This window comes from Trichosurus vulpecula, chromosome 1, assembly GCF_011100635.1.
Source record: "Trichosurus vulpecula isolate mTriVul1 chromosome 1, mTriVul1.pri, whole genome shotgun sequence".
Lineage (NCBI taxonomy): Eukaryota > Metazoa > Chordata > Mammalia > Diprotodontia > Phalangeridae > Trichosurus > Trichosurus vulpecula.
In genome coordinates, this window is record NC_050573.1 from 70,710,174 (window position 1) to 70,726,864 (window position 16,691).

Consider the following 16,691-nt stretch of genomic DNA (forward strand, 5'->3'; position numbering starts at 1 on the left):
TTCATGGGCAAGAACAGTAGGAACCGGCCTTCACAGGCGGGAAACCAAAAGCTGGGGGAGGGGAGGTAGGGGTCACCGGGAGCAAGGCGGGCCCCTGCAGGCTTGGCCTGGCTGGAGCCCAGGGTTGGGCCTGCAGAGGAAGCTTGGATAAGCTTGGAAATTTAAGGTGGGTGGAGCAGGCTGTGGAATGGGTAAATTGGGCAAGCGGTTTAAAAGCTTCCGGCAAGTGACAACCGCATGCACCACCTGTCCCTGGTCCCTTTTCTTTTCGCGGGGTCTTTGTGTGGGAGTGAAAGGAAGGAAGCGGGTCAAACTGGGAATGTGTAAGGGGGTGCTTGTGTCAAACCAGGACCGGATGATTTCCCACCCCTCCACCCCTCAAGTGATGGGGCAGGAGAGGGCTCTCTAGAGTTCCGGGCTGAAGCCAAGGAGCCGTAAACACCGGGAGCTCGGGTTTCGCCTTTGCTGGCCCGGCTCCAGGTCCTAGCGGTGCCTTTGCTGGTGGCCGTACGGGTGGCAGTGCCTACTTCACTCTCCAAGTCCCAGTAGCAGCTGCGCTACCTGCTGCGGCTGCAGTGGCCCCGCTGCTCCCAGCTCCCCCACTTGGCTGGCGCCTCCTAGGCTCTCGGGTGCTGGCGGGGAGGGGCAAGGGGCCCCGGATGGGGTTGGGGGGCGGAGGAGGCGGGTCTCCTCACCCCTCTTTCCTAATTCCCGCCACGAAGTGGCCAATCAGGGGTTGCTAGCTGGGGCTGGGGTTTTTCAGCGCCAAGCTACAAACCGGGGCTTTCGCGGGAAATTGCAGAGCAGCTGGGAGCGCCGCGGGCGGAGGTGAGTTGTCTGTCACAGCTCGGGGCTCCACTCCCTGGGCTGGACATGCATGTTTTTTTTTTTTTCTGGGCCGGGACCGATAGTGCAACCCGGGAACTTTGCAACTGGGAATTCCTCCCGGAGTTCCCGCGCCTGAAGATCGGAGGGAGCTCGGGACCGTGGGGCTTACTTCAATCCCAGGCTAGCGCTCATTTACCGAGTCCCGGCCGGGCAAAGGCTACATTTGCGGGCCCCGCACGAGTGCCATCCCCGGGGGTCCGACTCCTTTGCCGCCCACTCACCAACTTTCTGTAACAATTGTCTTAACAACCCGGCCGGTGATTGAAATGAGGAGCGGATACTTTGGAGAGTCTGAGGAATGGGGGAAGGAAGGACTTGAGGGGCCTTGCTCTGCTTGCTCTCAGGAGGGGCAAAGGCAGGACCTTCTAGTACTGGTCCTACTCCAGGCTAGTTTTCAGCTCGTTAGAAATGGCCCGTGTGTAACGAAGTTGTTTGGGACCTAGGGACCACTGGGACCATGTACGATAGAGCGTCTGGCAGCCACCGACCTTTCCTGGACGCAACCCACTTTTCTCGGAGCCCCCCAAGCCCTTCTCTGTTTCCTAAGGGCCCCAGGGAAGGGCTGCCTGTAGACTTTCCCTTGGGCCACTCAATACTGTCACGCATTTGGAGGGCCATCTTTATTCTTAGGGAGACATCCAGGACCTTTTGCTATGGGTGGGCATCCAGTGCCAGGCGACTTGAGGGGGCGTCCAACACCCCCTCCCTCCCTTGGGGTATCTAATGTCAGGATCCTTTCAGGGCGAGGGGCATGGAGCACCAACCAATGGAGGGGGTTCTAGTGCCAGCCATCTTTCCTGACCAAACCTCTATTGCCACCTGCCTTTTTTTGGGGGGCACTAGGGGCCAGCTGCCATCCCTAGAGGGAAGGGGGGAGCTCCACTTGCCTTCTCTAGGAGGCACTTAGAGGTACAGCCCTTGCTGTGGGGGCGGGTACCACTATTTAGTGCTTGCAGCCCCCTGGGTGCCAAGGGCGTTGTAAAGTAGTTTCAAAGCCTTGTCTGCAGCACAAGCATCCCGCTCGCTATCCCCCAGCCCCTTAGGAAGTGATGGCTCATTTGCATGATCTCGCGGGATCGGGACCCTTGGCTAAAGTGCGAATTCAATTGTGGCGCGGAGAGCAAGTTCGCGCGCCATTGCTAGTTGTCACCGCCTTTCCCTGGGCCTCGTCCAATGGGATTGAGTGGGGCGGGGCGTGCAAAGCGAGCTTGGCCAATAATGAATGCGGAGGTTTCGGGACTAGACTGAGGGGAAGGGGGTCGGTGGTGGAGAGGCATGGGGCTGAGGGCGGGGGCTAGGTTCATTGATTCTCGCTCCTATGGGGGTTGGGGAGCGGAATGCGCGCGCGACCCTGGGGGGCGGAAAGGGGCTCGGTGGGGGGGCCGGGCGGGCCTGGGCAGGCTGGCTGGAGACCACCTCCGCCCGCGCCGTCCCACGAGCTGGGACCCCTCCCCAGGAGGTGAGTCCTGGGCGGGTCGGTGAAGCGGAAAGGCGGGGTGGGGGCGGGTCCTGCCCTGTGGAGGTCCCGGAGTGGACAGTGTGCGGGTGGGGGCAGGGCGTGGGCCCCGGCCCCCAAGTCACCGGGGTGGGGGAGAATCCCCCGGGACTGCCCGGGCAGGCGAGGGGGGGCGGGGTGTGAGTGTGAGCACTGGCTCTTTCAACTTCCCCTCCTGTCTTCCTTCCTCCCTCTTTTCCTTCCTTCCCTCTTTCCTTCCTCTTTTCCTTTCTCCTATTTTCCTTTACTACTTTGTCCTACCTTTCTTTCCACCTTTTCTTTCCTCATTTCACTTTGTTTTCCTTTCTTACCACTTTTTCTTTTCCTTCCTTCCCTCTTATTTTTCTTTCCCCCTCTTTTCTTTCCTTCTTCCTACTTCTTTCCTTCCATTCTTTGCTCTTTCCCTTTCCATCCATCCTCGTTTTTTCTCTTGCTTTATCACTTCTTTTCCTACCTTCCTTTCTTTCTTGGCTTTTTCTTTCTTCATTCTTCCTCCTTCATTCCTTTTCCTTTCTCTTCTCCTTTCCTCTTACCTTTTCCTTCCCTCTTTACTTACTCCTTTCTTTCCTTCCCTTCTTCCTTTATTTCCTTCCTTCCCACAGAGCTACCAACATGTGGATCCAGGTCCGTACCATGGATGGCAAGGAGACCCACCGGGTAGACTCCCTCTCTAAGCTCACCAAGGTGGAAGAGCTGAGGTTGAAGATACAGGAAGTGTTCAGAGTGGAACCAGGGAGACAAAGGCTTTTTTATCGGGGCAAACAGGTAAACTGTCCTTTTCTCCTTCTGACTCTTTTTTCCTGCAAGGCCTGCAAGGAGGAATCTCTACTATTGTTACCACTTTGTCAATTTCCTCATTTGTAAAATGGGGATAACCCGGTAAGGAGGTAATCCCAGGGTCTGACATAGAGTAAATGCTATATAAATGTTAATTACTATCATCATCATCATTTGTGTTATTACTATTATTAGTTACCTAATTTGGGCAAAAGAAAGTAGTAGGGTCAATTAGTATTGACTGAGTTTCTTTAAGCACTTGTGATTTGCCTCCCCCCACCGCTTTTAAAAATCCTTTATAATCCCTTGTCCCAAAGGGTTCTTTCTTTTCTGTACAGAACAATTTTCAGGGTCAACTAAGAGCTAATGAAGTGTCTTTGGAGGAAAAGTACCAGCATCACCTTTAATAATCTTCTAGCAGTTTAAATAAGAAAATCATTGCTCTTTATTGGGAGGGTGAAGTGCCCAGAGCCAACCAAAGTATAATCAAAGGATGTGTTCCCTTGCCTTAAAAAGTTTTGGTATTCTGTGCCAGGGGAGACTAGGAAGAAAAGGATCTTGAGTTCCTTGTAAGTGGTTGAGACCGTTCCTTCAGTTGATTTTCTTTTACAGGATTTTAGCAGGAGAGGTCTCACATTTGTCTTGGTGGGAATATAGTTGAGTTAAGGGGAACATGGGGAGTCAGAATCAGGATGGTGGAGTTGAACAGTAAGTTTGTCAGCTAAATGCCCGCCTTTTTTTTTTTTTCTTTTGGCTTAGAATGCAAACGGGATTATGCTGCCATCTAGCGATTCATGAATTCCCAAAGCTTGGCATGGGTTCTGTGGGTTTGGTAGACTTTTCCCGTTCTTATTAAAAACAGCTAAGTGATTCATTTCTCTTCCCTCCTAGAAGTATATTTTAAAAAATGCTCCTGAAAATAGAAGTATTGGCATGTTATGTGCATCACTATTTTTTAAAACTTTTTTTGGATTACTTCGGTTTTTGACACCATTGACCTCACCTGAAAACCAAGAAAGGTCTCTTTCAACAAGACCACCAGTTCTGACAAGCATTCTTGATACTGGGCACTTGCAGTCCCTTAATTGTCTTCTGTCAAAAAAGGAGCTGTTTCATCATTGTCTTTAATCTGAATTCAGGAGCCTTTAGAGTTTTCATCATTTTCATATGCTTTGTTTCATTTTGAGCTTTCATTATAGTAGTCAGTGTGACTATTCTTTCAGTTCATTTAAATCTATGAATTCTTGCTTTGACAATGAAATTCTGTAATTTTCCTACCTTATGATTTATTCAATTTGCGGTAAGTAAAAGTTGATAAATAAGTAGCGGAGTACCGAAATGTGCTGGTGGTTTTGGCTCTTACCTTCTCTCTCTTTACTGTATTCCTTTTGGTTTGTCTAGTTCTATAATATCTTAAGTTAGCATTTTCTAGACCAGGGCTTCTTTGGGTCTCGACCCCATAGGGTTAGACTATGAGCTACATGATGTTGGGAAGGGCATTTTATCTGAGCTTTGTTATCTCCCCTAGACCTTGACACAGTCTGCATAGTGGGTGCCTTGTAAGTTTCTGCTGAACTGATTTGGTGAACCTGGTTTTGGATGGGTCCTTTTGGATGGGTATTGGCATTTTGTAAAAGCCTTATCATAGACTATAACTTTAATAGTATTTCAGTATCGCAAGGATCCATGATTTTATTGGTGTGAGTACTTTTTCCACGGACCCAGAGAGGCTCCCTGCCTTATGAAATGATTTTCCTCATTGGCTGAAAAATGCATCATACTGGATGATGTTCTGATGATATAGCTATCTGAATTTGGCTGGTCTTTGGGTAACAGAATGAATCCTGCATTTTAAGTATCTGTCGAACCTTTATAGCTTGGTTAGCACCTGATAGTGCCAGTGGTCTACTGACAGAGCCTTGCTCCAACACAGCAGTGAACTTCAGGCCACAATGAAGCATCGGAGGAGGCATCACAAGTACAGTTCAGCTGTAAAGTAGCCCTGTGTATATCACAGCATAACCAGCTTTTCACACTGATCAGGTTGAAAGCAAAAGTGTTCTCTGTTAAATGGTCTGTTGTTTCTTTTACTCTCTTCTTTCCTTGCTAGGGAAGGATCAGAATAATACTAAAGAATGCATGATTTTGGGTAAGGTAGGTGGTGCAGTGGTTAAGACTACTGGCCCTAGAGTCAGGAGGACCTGAGTTCAAATCCAACCTCAGACACTTACTAGGTGTGTGACCCTAAGCAAGTCAAGACACTTAACCCCGATTGCCTCCCCTCACCCAAAAAAAAAAGAATTCATGATTTTGTCAGTATTGCTATTCTTTTCACCTGTGCAAATTGCAGCCCTTCTCAAGATGGTTTAGAACTGACTGAAACAATTCATCCAGTGGCTAGGCCTCTGCACTTCACTAGGTTGAGTGTCAGATGGTAGACAATAGCCTATTACAGCCGAACCAATGAACCCAGTCTTTCCAGCTTGCTAGGACCTGCCAGATCTTGTGTTCCCCTGACGTAACCTTCAAGAACTTAGACGTCTATATCTTTGAATGGGTGGCAGAGTTGGACTTGAGTGAATTTCTCAATCATCTAGACTTTCAGGCACTTTGGGGATATTGTTTTCTTCATGGTTAATTTCAAAACTACTTACAACTCAGACATTTCATTCATTCAGCAAATATTTGTTAAACACCTATTCTGTGCAAGGTACTGGGGACCGAAAGATGAAAAACAATGTCACTTGGCTTGAGAGGGTTTTGTTCCACTGGGGACTATTAGAAGTATGGTGTGAGGTTAGGTGATTGGGGTGGAGGGGGTGGGTAAAAGATCAAACCAGAAAAAGTGTTTTAGGAAAATTGGAGGGGGAAGACTTTGTACTTTGGGGATGAGGGAACATTTTATAGAGGAAGTGGTACCTGAGCGGAACCTCAAAGGAAGAAAAGACTTCTTAAAGGTGAGGATGAATCATTTTTATAACAAATGCTCTTCCAGCTTTCATTTAGAGATTTTCTGCAGTGGGGCAACCCACTGTCTGCCTCAGAAGCCCATTCCACTTTTGCATAGCTCTCATTGTTGGAAAGTTTTTCGTTATTGGAGTCAGATGACCTGGGTTTAAATCCTGTGTCTTCCACTTAATACTTCCTGTGTGACCTGGCCCAAGTCACTTAGGCTTTTAGTTTTCCTGATCTATAAAAAATGAGGAACTTTAGACTATATGATCTCCAAGATCCCTTTCAGTTCTAATTTATTCCCCTAAAGTTAGATTTGGCTTTTTGAAACTCCTGTCTATTCCTAGTTCTACCCACTGGGACCAAGAAGAACAAGTCTTCTGTGTGATAATCTTTAAAGTATCCCTTGAAGATGGAGTCATCTTGTCCTTTCTCAGCTTCCTCCAGGCTAAATATTTTAATTTCTTTTAAGTAGTCCTCATATGGTTTGCACTGTAGGCCCTTCACTAGTTTTATTCTTCTCCCTGCTCTCCAATTTCTTAATGTCTGTGCTAAAATTCAGTGCCCAGAACACAGTATTTTAGATATGGTCTTAGCAAGGCAAAGATCAGAAGATGATCATCTCCCTTTTGACCTGGTCACTGTGCCTCTTAATTTAGACTAAGATGATACTAGGTTTTGTAGCTTATAATTATACTGGAAAGGTGGTGTGTGTGAAGGAGATAAAGAAGCATCAGAGATGATGCTGAGATTTCCATTCTGGAAGAGTGGGAGGGATGATAATGCCATAGATAGAAGAAAGAGAGGGAGGTTGGAGGAGGGGAATGAGTTTAATGGGGAATAATAAAATTAACAATTGACATTTATGTAGTCCTTAAAAGTTTGCAGAGTGCTTTATATATATATATTATCTCAGGAATATCAATTTGAGGTGTCAATTAGGCCTCCTACTGTATTTGTCCAGCAGGTAGTGGAAGATGTGAGACTACATCTAGTATGGGGAGGAAACAATGCATGATCTCTCTCTCTCCCTGTCTCTCCCTCTCCCTCTCTCTCTCTCTCTCTCTCTCTCATCTCTCTCTCTCTTTCTCTCCTCCCCTACACACACCTACACACACACACACACACACACACACACACACACGCACGCACGCACCAGCCCTCCCTCACTCAAATCAAAGTCAATTGCAAGTCATGTCATCATTTCCCTGATGTCATGGTCTTCTTCGAGAACGAGGGACAAACAGAACAACAATAACAACACACACATTATGTGTGTGTTTAGGAGTCATCCATATAAAGATGATAAGCTGATTTAACACTGAGACAATTTAGTTCATAGGAAAGCAGCTTAAGAGTAGATAAATGGAATTTATTTGGTCCAAAATAGGAATTGCTCAGTTTGCAAAAATACAAATTTAGTTTTTCCTCTGGGTTGCATACAGCTTTCAGATCTTGGAGTTACCATGGCTTTAAGTAAGTTGACTTGCAAGATTGTTTAAATTCATTTCACCTTCAGAGACTCTGTTCTCTCCCCCATAAAAGGGAAAATACTTGTGCTACCTACCTCGTAGAGTTGTTGTGAGCGAAGCACTTTGAAAACTTTAAAATACTGTAGAAATGTGAATTATTGTTAACATAGCACTTTTGTCATCTCTGCTTCCTACACAAATTAGATGTTTTTGTTAGAACTCAGTTAGGCTCCAATCAGAAATAGCATTTTTGGAGACTGTAAAAAGGGAAGGAAATACCTTTAGTTAGGTTCACATGCTTTCTGTGGCTAAATTAATTGGGGAGCGTGACATGTCAGCACTATTGTTTGGCTTCGTGTTTTTTTTGTTTGATTGTTTTGGCTTTTGAGATTGAGTCTCCTTATCTTGCCCAGACTGATAGTACAGGGGCTAGTCAGGTACTAGATCCCACTCTTGTTTGGCACGGAATCTTTTCTCAGCTCTTTTTTTCCCACTTGACTCAATTTGCTCTTTAGACCTCCTGGTGGCACTTTGTCCCATGGTGTGTCCACAGGGGGACCATGTGGGATAGATGAGCTTGAGCCTTTAAGCAGCCCCAAACTCCCAAACTTGAGATCCACCAGTGCTGGCTTCCCCAGGGGCAGGGCTTCAGGTGTGTACCACCATGCTTGGAATTGATTGTCTGCTGGAAAAATTAGAACAATAGGTTCATAAGAATGTAAATATTTAGGAAAATCCCGCAGCTTGTCTTTTGCACATGCCTATTTGGTATGGTAAGGAATAATACTTATATTTGCCAGAAAATTGCAGTATTAGGTAATTCAGACTGCCTCTTCCCACATTTTTGTGGGATGTTTCAAATGGTATTCAAACTTTATGCCCATCGGTGTTTGAGACAAAATGTATTATTTGACTTTTTGATACCTTGTGAATTGTGGGCATGTCATTTTGGATCCATCTTTTTGTTGTTATAGATAGTGCTACTGTGAACATTTTTGAACAAAAGAGTATTTAGCCCATAGTAAGAAATATACTAATATTTCATCAAACTTCACAGCCTATTATGGGTTAATTTCAAGTGTTTTTTATATTAAATGCATTTACAGCAGTGCCTGCTACCTATCAAATAATTTTTCTTGAAGCCTTTAATATACCAGTCCTCATAGGAGGTGATATTTATTTAAAGGAGAAAAATGCTTGAGAAGACTCTTCTTGCCATAAGGTTCTACTATGTGGGCATCATTTTAGGAGTAGGAGAGCTGAGCTTGATTCCTTCTGTGGCTAAGGAGGCTGTGCCATAGAGAATCTTTTTTTGTTGCTTTGCTTAGATTTGTTTCTTTATAGGGGTACCAGCCTGTTAGAATTGAGAGCTGGATAAGTCCTTAGGGAGCACCCAGTATAATCCCTTCTTTTATTTATTTTTTTAAGCTTACAAATTTTTGTAGCACTTCATTGGGTTGTTAAAAATTTTAAGCATTATTAATCCATTTTATTTTGACACAAACCAGCCCACCTCCTAATGCAACACATTGCCTGAAACACAGTTAATTATGTACTTTTAACAAGACAGGAAAGATGTCTCCTTTAACTTTGAAAGTTTGGTACCCATATTAGCAGTTTTACTTGACCAGAGTTTTGTTGCCTTTCTTTCCTGACTTTATTTCACTGCTCTGTATTGTCCTTGTGACTCTTCTTTGTTCACTGTATCACATTAAACACATCTTCCCATGTTTCTTTGAATTCCTCATTGTTGTTACTCCTTATAGAGGAATAATAGCCTATTACCTTCATAGGTTGTCATTTTTTCAGTCATTCTCCTTTGTTTCTAATTTTTTTGTTGTCATAAATTATTCTGATGGGAACATTTTGAGACATAGGAAATGTTCTGGTTGCTCATAACTTTTTTGGATTATAGTAATGGAATATCTGAATCACAGGATATAGACAAATCAGTAACATTTCTTGCTTAATTCCAAATTGTTTTACAGAACTGCTGAACATGTTTACGACTGTTATCATAAGCATGTGAATCTATGGCTTTGATTTCTTATGGCTCCTCCAGCAATGTCCAGTCTCTCATTTTTACAGATGGGAAAACTGAAGCCCAGAGTTTCATGCTTAAGGTCACATAGGTATTATGGAGTAGAGGCAGGATTGGAGCTTAGATTATCCTTTGGCTCCTGATATCACTCACTTGTCAATAGACTGTGCCACAATTTGTGTGACTTTTATAGCCTATTGAGGCTAGGTGTTTGGGCAAACTTGTTAACTAAAAGTGGCTCCTCAGACATAATTGTTTTATGTCTCTAGGATTAAGTTGTGTGTGCATGTCTGGTGGGATGTTGGTGTGCAGGCATTTTAACAAGCCCTTTAGACAGTCTTCTCTATCTTCTGGGTATGTGCCATATTGAGTTCACATAATTGTGGAAAGGTATATGAAAATATTAGCATCTTAAAGTACCTGTGTCTATTTCTATCTTGCTAATCAGCAGCCCAGTTGGATCCCTGCAAACCATAAATACGTTTTAAGGTATTAGAGGTTAGGCGTGGAACGGTGTAAAATGTGACCACCATGAGAAAACCTGGAGGTGTTTCTGTGAGAAGGAAGGCAGCAGCGAATATAGAGCTGAATATAGTGAATATAGAGCTGAACCGTAGTCAGAGAACCTGGTGTTAAGTTGAGGCTTTGCCACTTCTTCGCTCTGTGGTCTTAAGCAAGTCACCTTAGCTTCTCAGCTTCACTTTCATCATCCATGAGTTAGGAGTAAGAGTTTTTCTATTTCCTGCCTTTTTTCAGGGTTCTTGCTACTCCCCCTGATTTAGTCCTATTTTATTGGGTAGGCTCAGATTTGTGGGTTAGCACTATTCAAGAGGAAGATTTGGAGAAAACATGATGTACCTCTTTAAATTAGTTAATTGGCCTGCCAGTGTTTGTTCTCCTTACAGTACTCATAATGCCACCTACTCCTTTGCATCTGCTAGTCTGATTCGTTTAGGGGGATGCCCTGAATTAGAGAGCTAGAAGACCCCTTAAGGACCATGTAGTCCAAACATCTCATTTTAGATACTGAGGAAACTGGCATCCATTGAAATCCAGGTTTCTAGTCATTGCTTAGGAACCAACATTTCTTCAAGTCTGTCCTTATAGGCCCCTGATAGGACACTTTAGCAAGAGGAGTCCTAAGCAGTTTCTCTTCATTTTTACACTTACTGGAATGAAGTTTCTTCTCCTGGTATATGAGTTCCTTCCTAGGATTTCCATCTTCTAAAAAAATCCTTAGTTGGAAAGGATTTGAATTTTAATTTAAAAAACCAGTTTGTACTAAAGCATTAATATAATTCCATTTAAACTTTTTAATTAGGGATAAAGTCTTTTTAAAAAATTTTAATTTTTTGTCCAGCAATTAACATGACACTTTAATATGCAAAGAACAGAGCATTGCATATGAAACTGAATATTGTAAACTATTTGCTTTTTAAGAAAAAAAGCATATAATTCAACATATTCGTTCTAAAGCTGTCCCACTTGTCTGTGTCTGTCCACAAATTCTCTTCACTATTTTTAAAAACCATTCAATGACCTTCCATTTTCCTTTTTTTAAGATTACTACCACTTGCTTTCCCCTTCCCTTCCCCGCCCCGTTACTCCTTCCATTTAAGAAAACTGCCATCAAAAATCAGGGATAAAGTCTTAGCTCAAAGGAAATCACTATCTAATGGCAGCTTCTTTGTAGGCTTTGATAATCTTCTTACCCATGAGTACTGTTAGATTTACTAATCCATAACGGTGATTCTAATAGCTTTTGTGTTTTACACATGTAAATATTTAAGTCACCTATCTAGAGCTTTTGGTTAGTATCCTCTGTCTCTTCATAGAGGAAATGGACTAATACTTGCTGTTCCTGTTCCTTCCATACAGATTGCTTTAGTAAGTTAATAATTTTCTGTTGTCATAAATAACAGTTGACTGTCGAGTGAGCTGAGTGTGCCAGTACACCTGGACACACTAATATTCATGCTCCGTGTGTGCCCATAAGTCTGAGTTTTAAGTAAGTTTTGCAAAATGTCTGGTTCTGGGGCTCATTTTGTTTCTAAGGAGTCATGAAGGAAGTTATCAGGGTTCCACTTCTGTGGATTAGGCTATAATGTCATTAATTGCCAGTGAGTGTTTTAGGCAGATCTAAGCTCTTTGTTTTGTTTCTATTTAAAATAGGAAATTAACCTTCTCTTTTGAAATTCTTTAATAGTAGTCGACCGTTAAGGCACTGCTGCCTGGCATTAATCAAGGCCTGGCATAGATAGTTTAAATGTTTGATGTGTGTCATATCACAGGCACCATCTGTGCTCATAGTAGGAGCTCAGAACTTGGTAAATGAAGCAGTTACTTTTTTCAAATATTTTTCATGTCTTCTGTTTTTGACAACACTTTTGTTGCCCAGTGTATCTTTCCTCCTAGAGAACCATCCCTAATAACAAAGAATGAAAAAGTGAAAAAAAAAAAGAGTTCTGCCAAACTAATCAATACATCGAGGAAGTCTGACATTACATGAATTGTTCCATTCCTGTAGTCTCTGGGGCCAAGCTGGGTCTTGACAATTTCACAGTATTCAGTTTTGATTGTCTTATTGTTGTCATTTCTTTCCATTTCCATTGTGGTGTTCTTTGTGTGTGTTATTTTTTTTGGTTCTGCTTACTTCACTCTGTCCATTTATGCAAAGGCTTCCCCTACGTCACTGTTATTTCTTAGGAAACTTGATTGGAGGCAGCATGGTTTAGTAGATAGAGGACTGGCCTTGTAATCAGGTACACCTAGCTCGCTGTCCCTCTTTTTAATAATGGGGTGAACCTGGGCAAGTCATTGGGCTTCTCTGAGCCTCTTGTTTCCTCATTTGCAAAATGGGACTAACTTTGGTACTTGCTTCACTGGGATTTTGTGAGAATCAAATGAGACAATGTATGTGAAGCGCTTAAGAAATTGTTAACAACTTCAGTAGTAAAGATGCATTTTGAAATATGTATCTATCACATGTTTGTTTGCATTTAGTAATTTAGTTCTATCTTGCATCCTCAGAAATGGATGAGTCCATTGGGATCATTTTCACCTAATGGTGAGGCTGCTGACATTTATATGGCGTCTTAAGGTTTACAAAGAATTCTGGGATGTCCCAAGATGAAGTGTCGGTTATTTTTAGGAGCAGTTTTATGGTTTTTATTGAAGAATTACCTCTCCCTGAAATGACTGATGTGAACTTGGCTGCTCAGGTGACTTGTGGCTGTAGTCAGTCCTTTAAGAGTGGCACCATGGACTGGAGGAAAGAGCACTGAATTTGGAATGAGAATGTTGGAGTTTGGGTCCTGATTCCCTTTCTCACTGGCTCTGACTTTGGTCATTTGATCACTTCAGCTTTGATTCCTTTATCTGTAAAATGTCTTTATCCTTTATCTGAGACTTGTGCTGCTTACTGTATAAGATGCTTTGTGAACAGTTGAGCCTTACAGGAATGGGATCAGTTAGCCATGTTTCCTGGAGGCTCAGGGCGGTGAAATTGCTGTTCAGTGCCTTTTCACTTCCATTTTGCATCTCTTTTCCATTGGTATGAATGTGATCTGGTTGGTTAATTTGAGTGCCTCCTGAGCGTGTCCTCTCTTGGATGCTGTCAGGACATAAAGGAAAGAAGTGCGACACAGTGTGACAACCTTATGCAATTTGTGATTCAGTGTAGAAGGCAAAGGATGCAGACACTTAGAAAGTACAAGTATATACAAATATCCATTTCCTGATAGTAAGTGGTGAGGTAAAGGCTTTCATCAGACAAGGCTTCTGAAGTTTGAACTGGATCCTGAAGGGAAATGATGGACATGGATTGGCAGGAGGCATGGCAGCAATGGTATGGAGAGGCAGCCTCATATATTAGAAAGAATGCTGGACTTGGAATCAAGAGACTTGAATTTGAATGCTGGCTCTAATGCTTATTAGGATAATAAGATTTAGAAAATGAAAGGATCTTAGGGTTGGTCTCTTCTCATTGAGCATCTCATTTCATAGTTAAGGAAACCAGAGAAATCATCTGTGTAAGGTCACAAAGGTAATCCAGCAGATTTGAAAACTGGGTCTCGTAACCATTCTGTGCTTTTTCCACATCTGCATTGTACGATATACAATGTGTTGTGCACTATGGACATTTTGTGACATATAGCAAGCACTTAGTAAATGCTGACTGGCTTGTGTTCTTTTATATTACTAGCTGTGGGACCTTGCACAAGTCACTTAATGCTTGGAGGGCCTGCAGCCCTGGCTGCAAAATTAAGATAATGATTGGATTGCACTGCTTTCTTCCAGTGCTTTTTTGAAGAGGGCCAACGTTGAATCACTGTGTTAGGGTCCAAAAAAATTTTGAAAGGCCAGCATATTGAGCTAGATCTAGTAAATCACATGTGATGGCAACATAGTCTTGACTTTTCAAAATAAGTACACAATGATGGGAAGGTAGAGAACCAGGAGACACATCTACATACTGTTCCTCAACAGTATGATACAAACCCCTTCCCCCGCCCCCCAAAATGGAGTCCTGTCTTACACCTTTCTAAGACAAACATGGTCAGAACAAGGGAGATTATAGTCCTACTCAACTTGGCCCAGCTCAGACCAAATCTGGAATGTTGTATTCCAGTCTGGGTACTGCGTTTTAGTAAGGAAATTGATAAACTAAAAGAGCATTTTGAGGAGAGGGGCCAGATTGGTGAAGGACCTCAAGGATCTCTTAAGGAATAGGTCAGCTAATCTGGAAAACTGGATGGTAGAGTATTTGAAGGAAGGGCCATTGTTGAAGAAAGCTTAGATTATTTCTGGCTCCTCTCAGAAAGAAGGCCTTAGGAGCAGTGAGGGAAGAGGTAAGGAGGCCGATTTAGTTTGGATAGGAGAAGAAAACTTCTTTTTACAACAGTTCTCCCGAGGGGTGGGTGGGCTGCCTTAGGAGGTAGTGGATTCTCCTTTTAGAAACCTTTAAGCCTAGACTGGGTAACTACTTGTCAGGTGTCTGGTAGAGAGAGTCTTGGTTCAGGTATAGAGGTTGGACTAGAGGGCCTCTGAGGCCCCTTTAGGTCCACAGGTGGGCTGAAAGACAGATGTGATGTTGGGAAGGGACAGCCTGAGGGCACTTCACCTAGCTCTGGAGAGTATTTGCCATTAACATCTCTTTCCTCTTTGCTTTTCTCCACAGATGGAAGATGGGCACTCGCTTTTTGACTATAGCGTTGGTCTGAACGATATCGTTCAGCTACTAGTGAGACAGAGCCCAGCTGTACTGTCTGTTCCTAGTAAAGAAAAGGATTCTGAACTTTCTGATACAGATTCAGGCTGTTGCTCAGGCCAGAGTGAATCTGATAAGAGTTCCAACCACGGAGAAGGAGCCCTGGAAATTGATGGGCAACCTGGCCCAGCCGCTCAAGCAGACTGGATTGATCCAGGTTTTGGCCTCTATAAGGTAAAGTTCTCCATTTTGGATTTTTAATGTGTGTTACTCTTTGAAATACTATTTCTCAACCTTTTCCATTCTGTGCCTCACATTTGCGAACCTTTCTGTATGTACCTAGAATCACTTTTCCTTTCTAATGCCTACTCATTCCGGAAGGAACCATTGGTCTAAGCATACAACTAAATGTCAGCAAGCATTTATTAAGTGCTTACTATGTGCCCAAAACTGCTGGGCACTGAGGAAACATGCAGGGAATGAACTAGTTCCTACTGTTTAGGAGCTCACATTGTCTTGAGGAAGACAACAAACACATATATAAGTATGTATAGAATCAATACAAAGTAGACCCAAGGAAGTTAGGGAGGGAACACATCAGCATCTTGGGGCTAAGGAAAGGGTTTGTATAGAAAAGTAGTGCTTGAGAAACTGTTTTGAGAGGAGGAGAGAGAGGGCTTCTGTGAGGAAGCAGGGAATAGGAGAGAGATAGGAAAGTAGGCCCTCACCAAGGCCTGGAGACAGGGACCCAGACAAAGCCAATTGGGCTGGAGCATGAAGTGCAGCAAGATAGGCATTAATGTACAAGGAGGCTGGGAAGGTTGTGGGTTAGGGCCATTTGAGAAGGGCTTTACAAGACAAAGGAGTTACAGTTTATCCCAGACAGTAGGGAGCCACTGCAGTTAACCACTGTGTGGAGAATGGTTTAGAATGGGGAGACACTGGAGGCAGGGGGATCGGTTAGGAGGCCATTGGAGTAGTCTAGGATACAGGTGTTAAGGGCCTGAGTTAAGGTGATGGCTATGTAAGGAATGAAAAAGGATTGGATGTAAATGATGTTTTGCATGTTAGGAACAGCAGGATTTGGCAAGTTGATTGGACATGTGAACTGAGGGAGAGTGAGGAGTCAAGAATAAGGACAAATTTACAGACCTGAGAGCCTGGAAGAATGGTGGTGTTCTTAATAAAAATGGAGAACTTTAGAAGAAAGATGGGCTTGGGGGGAAAAGTTGTTTTAGTCATGTTGGGGTAGAGGCATCTGGGGTATTGACATATTCATTAGGCATGTGGGATTGAAGCCTGGAAGAGACTGGGACTGGATGTAGAATAGACCTGAGTGATCTTCATAGAAATGGTAATTAAACTCATTATCTCTCACCTAGAGAGAGAATGAAAGAATGGATAACTAAAAAGACATTTATTAAGCCAGTGATGTATCAGGCACATAAACTCAGGAGAGAGTCTTGGGAAACACCCATAGTTAGAGGGTTTGATAAGGATGATGAGCCAGCAAAGGTGCCAGAGAAGGAGAGGGCAGGCAGATCAGAGGAGAGCTAGGGTGAGAAGTGCCACAAGGACCTGGAGAAGAGAGAGTATTGGGTGTGTGTGGGGAACACACACAAGGTGGTCAAACAGTATCAGATGCATCAGAAAAGTCCGAAAAGGATAAGTATAGAAAAGATTAGCAGATCTGGCCATTAAGAAATCATTGGTAACTGGGGAGTGAGCATTTTCAGTTGAGGTATGATGTTGGAAGAACAGACAGCAAAGGGTGGCAGAGTGAGTGGGAGGAGAAGTGTCAGATGTAGGGACTTTTTCTAGGAGTTTGGCTGAAGGAAGAGATGGGTGTAACAAGGC

The 16,691-nt window shown here is 43.4% G+C and overlaps 1 protein-coding gene across 1 annotated transcript in view; it reads left to right on the plus strand.

The window, feature by feature from the left end:
• The first annotated feature begins 281 nt into the window (after window positions 1-281).
• UHRF1 (ubiquitin like with PHD and ring finger domains 1) overlaps window positions 282-16,691 on the plus strand; it is a 44,951-nt gene continuing 28,541 nt past the window's right edge. Inside the window, exons 1-3 of the mRNA XM_036767199.1 lie at window positions 282-828; window positions 2,986-3,148; window positions 14,805-15,068. Coding sequence (XP_036623094.1) covers window positions 2,996-3,148; window positions 14,805-15,068 — 417 coding nt within the window. The 5' untranslated portion in view covers window positions 282-828; window positions 2,986-2,995. The remainder of the gene's footprint in view (window positions 829-2,985; window positions 3,149-14,804; window positions 15,069-16,691) is intronic.